Source organism: Hibiscus syriacus, unplaced genomic scaffold (genome assembly GCF_006381635.1).
Source record: "Hibiscus syriacus cultivar Baekdansim isolate YM2019G1 unplaced genomic scaffold, ASM638163v2 tig00110177_pilon, whole genome shotgun sequence".
NCBI lineage: Eukaryota > Viridiplantae > Streptophyta > Magnoliopsida > Malvales > Malvaceae > Hibiscus > Hibiscus syriacus.
Window position 1 is genome coordinate 40,541 of NW_024062613.1, and position 7,016 is coordinate 47,556.

At 34.7% G+C, this 7,016-nt stretch overlaps 1 protein-coding gene across 1 annotated transcript; it reads right to left on the reverse strand.

Moving 5' to 3' along the window:
* Positions 1-5,872: 5,872 nt before the first annotated feature.
* LOC120217043 (vacuolar iron transporter homolog 2-like) lies at positions 5,873-6,773 on the reverse strand. The gene has a single exon (XM_039214268.1). The coding sequence runs from the start codon at positions 6,729-6,731 to the stop codon at positions 6,036-6,038; it is 696 nt and encodes a 231-aa protein (XP_039070199.1). The 5' UTR covers positions 6,732-6,773; the 3' UTR covers positions 5,873-6,035.
* Between the last annotated feature and the right edge of the window lie 243 nt (positions 6,774-7,016).

The following is a 7,016-nucleotide window of genomic DNA, read 5'->3' on the forward strand; positions in this document are numbered from 1 at the left end:
TATCTCACCCGAAGTTCCAGTAGAAAAAGACGCACATCAGGAAGAACAAGAGGAAACACTACCTCCAGAAATACAAGGTACGTCTGACTCACATCCTTCTCTTTCTTCTCATAAAATTATGCCACAAACCATTCCCATCAAGGTTGATGAAGCGTGATAAAAGAGCTGAAGAAAATGAGATCTTAAAGGTGTTCCAAAAAGTTCAAGTCACCATACCTCTTCTTGAAGTAATTCGATAAGTACCAAGGTATGCTCGATTTTTAAAAGAACTTTGCACTAAAAAGAGAAAATTAATGGGGCTCGAAAAGGTAAATTTAGGAGAACATGTCTCTGCAATTTTTAAACGAAAACTCCAACCAAAGATGAAGGATCAAGGTATGTTCGCTATACCATGCAAAATAGGTGATTTTAAAATTAAACGTGGAATGTGTGACTTAGGAGCTTCAATCAACGTTATGCCATTATCTATTTATAAAATGATTACTAACGAGCCTTTGAAGGAAACAGGAGTAACCATACAGTTGGTTGATCGGTCTGTGATCTATCCAGTGGGAATGATGGAAAATGTCTTAATGAATGTCGATGTATTATTTTTTATTGCAGATTTCTATGTCATTGACAAGGAACATGATAGGTCGGATACTTATTTCGAATTACTCTTAGGTCGACCTTCATAAGCACCGTACATACAAAGATCGATGTTAGAAGTGGCATACTGACAATGGAATTGATGATGAGATCATAGAATTTGATGTTTACAAAACAATGAAATGCCTTGATCATGTTGAAAGAATTAATTCCGTTGATGTTATAAACCTTCAATTGATGAATATATTGAATCTAATTTTTTCATAGATCCTGAACTTTTCCACGAAGAGGAAGAAAGAGAGTTTGAAAATATTCATTCAATAAATTCTGATTTATTTTTACCTTCCTCTAAAACTAAAATTTTACCTTCTGTTTTGCAGGAACCTGAGATAAAATTGAAACAAATGCCAAAACACTTAAAGAATATCTTTTTAGGAGAAAATTCCACTTCAACGGTTATTATTTTGGACAAGCTTTCAAAGCTAAAAAAGATCCGAAGAAAAGCCTATGAGAAAGCCAAAATCTACAAGACAAAAATAAAAGAATTATATGATCGTAGAATTTCTCATAAGGAAGTTCTTAGTTGGAATAAACGTATGAAGTGGAGGAAGTATTTCTCTCGAAACCTGTAGTCTGAATCAGGTCGTCGAGCTAACTACGTTAAACAAAAGCGCTTGATGGGAGGCAACCCATTTTGTTTTATTTTCATTCTATTTATTTCATTCCATTTATTTTAATTTTATTTTTATTTTATTTTTCTCTGAACAGATTCAAATTTCGATCGAATATTTCTTATCTTCGCCCGGACTTGTCTCGACATGACCATGGCCGCGGTCGCCACTAGATTGGGAAGTATTCATTTTCCCTCTCTTTGATTTTAAATTTGATATATGTTTTAAGACAAAACAAAATAAGTGAATGGGGAGGATAAGTATGTGTCAAATTTTTCCTTGACTTGCTTAATTGTTTGAAATTGAGTTATTCTGATATTGATATGTTGGGATCGTTAATTTCTAGTCTTGAATTTCGCTTTTAACTCTTGCTTTTTTTGGATTATGACCATGTTTTTTATCGAATTTAATTTGCATGATTGGTGATTGATATAGCTAGTGAATTTTTGTTGAGTATTGATATCTCATGCTTTTGTCGATAGAGATGAACTTGACTCAATGCATATAAACTTTTCTTGTGAGAATTGGGCCCAACGAGCATACATTTTCTTTCTTTCTCATTGTTTGACTTGTGTGTGCCGAACTAATTAGGATATTCTAGAACTTGTAATCACAATGCATATCGAGACTACATATTGAACATAATGTTTTAATGTGATAGGGGCACCTAGGATAAACCCACTCTTCCAAAAAAGCCTACCTATTTATATATCCACTAGTGAACCACATTTGAGCATATTTCCCTTTCTTTATTTTATACCTCATAATTAAACCCAAAGCCTTTCTTTTTATTTTTCCTCTCTTTTCACACCCTTGCCGAGACTTGAGATCTTGTATTATTGTTGTACCACGAAAAACATCAATGTTTCAAAAAAATCGAAAAAAAGTTGTTCATTGTTTTGAATAGAAAAAACAAAAGAAAAAAAGAGACCATTTGTTCGAAAAAAAAGGGAAGGAAAATCGATCGCTTCAATTGTCTTTCATATATTCTTTTTCCTTTTTTTGTTCTTCATTGCTCTTCATGTTAATTCATGGATTGTTCTTAATTATTTTGATCTCTTGTTTCGATATTTTAAACCTTTCTTTTCAGCCTTTTCCCTACCCTAACCTAAGCCCCGTTACACTTTGTTTAAAGACCCCTTGATTATTGCATTATGTTCATTTTTCGTAGTGAAGACTTGATTGGATTCCAAGCCTATGGTAATATATTGGTTAGTTTCGGTTTGAGCGATTTTATTTACCCCAAACACTTTGAGCGGATATGTGTGAATCTTTGTGAGGTATTGAGTCATGTCTCAATGAAGTTGGCAATTAATTATGATATCTTGCTTACTTTAAATTTTCTTGGTTGTGTCTTTGCTTGATTGTAACTTGAATTCGGAAAATGTCATGTACTTAGTTCGATTGGAAGTTTGAGAAATAAGTTGAAATTGAATGTGACAACTAATGATTTTGATATGTTAATTGAGGAATGCTTGAGGACAAGCATTTAATAAGTGATGGGGAATTTGATAAGTGCTTATTTTAGTTAATTTTACTTTTAAATTACTCCTTAATCATTGATTTCTGTGGCTTATTTGTTTATTTTAATTCATTTTCTATACAAAACGTAAGATTCTGGAAAATTGCATAAAAGGACACAATTCTTGTAACACCCCCAACCAGTATCCGACCCGGATCCGAGTCCGAGGTGTCACATTACTTTTCAAAACTCTGTTCTTTACAAATCCACTAAAATCTTAATTTCCTCATTTGAGAAAATAATTACTTTACAATAATAAATACTATCAAATTGTTTTACAAACCATTTAGAGCATATTCAACTCAATCAATTAGTACATGTCAACTAGATTCAAAATAATCAAATACATTTAAATCATCTATTTTCTGATCTGAAACTTTGTAAGGGAGATGCTGACCTGTCTTGCTCTTCTTAGCTTCTCTTATCGCTTCTGTAACCTACGTGTGAAATAATCACACGCTATGTCTATGACTTAGTGAGGCATTAAATTTATAAAAGAACTCTAATTAGTTAAACATGCAGGAACACATCATCTCATGATGTCGCACCAAAACAATATAACATTACATACAATGTAATATACACATATACATATCTCACACTATTTCCATTACTAACCTTATTCCACTATCCATATTCTTATCGTTTATATCTTATAATCATATACTCGTATGTCTATTCTTTTAAGCCACATATGATTCATTTAACCAAGCAATACACACATCATCATATAACCATATAATGCAATTCATATTACAAAAGCATATACTTTACATGTAATATATATATTTATTGTTATCTCTTTGTTAGCCCATGTACATATGTGAGAACTATAGATATGTGAGTACATTGAGGTTGTGCACTATGTTGTCACCACAGCTCGTATAATTTCCTCTAGGGGCGCGTAGAATCTGTCCCATAGGACCATTATGTATGTCCCGAAGAACCACTGTATATGTCCCGAAAGACAACTGTATATGTCCCGAAGGACCACTATATCCTGAAGGACCACTGATAATCCCTCAACTCTTGGCATGCCAACTATACCTCTAGCTCTCTTTACACATAACATGGGTATTAGCATTATATCATTTCACATATTCATGTAAACACGTAATTCACTGTCACATATCACGTAGATTATGTCGCATAACTTGTATCACATATACACATTCATATCACATGTTCATATAAGCTCATAACTTCTTTCACATTTACATATAAGCATGTAGATTCTTTTCACGTAGTTCATGTCACTTTTCATATCATTCATTTATCACATATAACATGGCTTAATATATGTTTGTATTCTTTTCACCTAATCACATCTACCTCTTCTCATATATCTCATACATAATCTCTATCATATATTCATTCCTTTACTTATCTTATAGTTATGTATCATATTACATAATTTAACTTATATCATATTATCATGTGTACATATATCATGGACACTTAACATGTATTCACACATATCATTAACACATGCAACAATCAATAACACACATGTAACATATCAAACATATGCTCATATTAATGAATTCATGCCTTTTACTATAGGAAATAGTCTTGTTACAAGTCTTATTTCCATTAAATATAATACACTATCTAATATGCACTCACCTTGGCCTCACTAAGTTCCAATCCCATTTTACAGACATAGACATAAATTCCCAAGACAAATAAACTGATAAATCTGAAAACCAAACAGATAAAGTCAGATCCCATACCGTGGAGTTCAATTTGTGCCGTGGAGTTCAAGAACAAAGAACGCTTGGGAGAAGAAGCAGAGGCAAACGAGAAAAGATGGTATTTTAGCCCTTAGAACAGGGATTAAAAGAATACCTAAGAAAAGCAAGGGATTAACATTCCCGGTAAACAGAAATTTTTTTTACTGTTTGGAATATATTATTACCCCCTATTGGGAATATTTCCCATCCAAACATGGGAATTTGAGTTTGGAAAAAAATATCCACCATGAATCTTGAATTCCATGATTCAATCACCCGTAATCTAATTATTGACTCTAGTTTCAAGGTCTCCGGAATGGAAAGTTCTACGCAACACAATGACATTATTAATATACGGTTAAAGAAAGATATTATCAATTTTATTATTATTTTTCTAATAAAATCGGTAAAAATTATCTAAAACATTATTTTTTCCTAAAATATTAATGTTTTTTACATTTCCGGTAAAGTGCCCAATAATAATAAAACTGATAGAAAAAATAACAAAACCGGTAGAAATAATAATGTTTCCGGTAATTTTTTACCGGTTTTATTAAAAAATAATAACAAAACCGATAACGTCTTTACTTAGCCGTATATTAAGACTGTCGCAAGTGATATGTTCCCATTCTTGACACCCTAAAAGCTTTCTTGGATTTCATACTCGTTATATCAACTCATAAGTATGCCCCAAACCCAATATGTACATGACCCTTGAGATCCATCTGGCAGCAAAATAACACCATCCCGTAGCTTTCAGCACAAAAAACAACACAGTCGACTTACTACAAATCCAGTTGGGAGATTTGTGGAAGCTCCGAAACTGTTTTCTGAACTCTTTTTGTTGTTGTTGCTGTTTATGTATACTTCTTCTGCTTCTGCCATGCATGCATCCTGAATGATTGGCCACTGGAATTGCTATTTGCATGACCTCATAATTTTAATAACATCTGCATTTATCTAGCAAAGGAAAACCTAAAGTATAGGCTTCTTACTTCACTATCCACTAACACATATAAGGCCCCATGGAATATGGATAAGCTCTTCTTTTAGGGATGGTTTCGTTTCGTATAGTGCATGAGAATCCACCCAAAAAAAAAGCATTGTCTTCCCCTTTACTACCGCCGTGTCTCCTGCGAATTTTGTGTCTTTTGAGATGATTTACTTTTCCTTTTTCTTCCAATCATCCACTTGATCACACTACTAAATATGCATACAACGAGGCTGGCAATAACATTTACATTTTGATGTTGTCCTGAAGTTCGTGTGTTGTTCAGATTATATGATTAGGAATTCTAGCTTAATTCAATTTATGCCATCATTCTTAAGAAGTTACGTTTGAAACAGTTTTTAATATATATTGCATAAACAAATATATTTATGTATATATTCTTACATAGCGTCGTCTACTAATACTGCGTCTAGGAAAAAAAAACAGAAAAGATTAATATCAGACAAAAACAAAATGGTTACAGTCCCATTACTCAGATTAGCCAAAGAGGCTAGCTGAAAAAAGGAAGTTCAAAGCCCACTTAATCCAATCAACTTGGTTAACCCAAAGGTTATAGCCATGGCTAGCCACCCTCCAACCAAGACCCGAACCGCAGACCTCACCGTCGGTGCTTTTCCTAAAACGGCTCCCAACCATCCGAACACCAGCAAAGCCAAGCTCACTGCACCGATCACTGCACCTACCCTCACCTTATACTCCTTTATGAACGATGCGGCCAGCAACGGAACCATTGCGCCCACCGAGAACGCAAGGGCCGAAGCTGCCGATGCTTGTAGAGGGTTCGGTAATGATTCCTTTTCACCTTCTTTTCCCTTTTCTTCTTCTTCGTCTGACGTTTCCCTATTTTCATCTCGTTGCTTGTCTCTTTTCATCTGGGCCAGTTCAATATCCAACTGCGAATACACCGAAACAAACTCACCTATGGCCATGCTGCATGCCCCTGCAACTAGACCAGCAAAACCCGTTAATATCATAGCTTTAATGTCTTGCTTTACTGCGCCAACACCCATCATGAGCGATGCGGTGGAGACGAGCCCGTCGTTGGCGCCTAGTACGGCAGCTCGTAGCCATTGAGATCGTTTCGAGTAGTTGACGTCATTGGTCGGTTCGAGTTCCATGCTAGCTTGTTGATGCTCGACATCGCTGACTGCAGGGATGGTGAACTTCTTGTTACTGAAAGATGTTCCATTGGTGGTGGTCTCCATGAGCAAACGTCAAGAGGGTTGTTATTCAGGAAAATGCAAAAGGAAATTAGTGAAGGAAAGGCTATGACGAAGTATGGGGGACACACGACCCTCTACCAGGGTATTTATTGAGGGAGACGTAGGCTATTGTTTTATTATTATTATTAATATTGTTTGAAGATAATTCTCAAACATTGAATGATCACACACCTCTAGTATTTTTTGTGCTCGAACTAAGAACTTCAAGAAATAATAACAATTTCTTTACCACGTCGCTCTCACTTCGTGCTAGACATAGGCTATTGA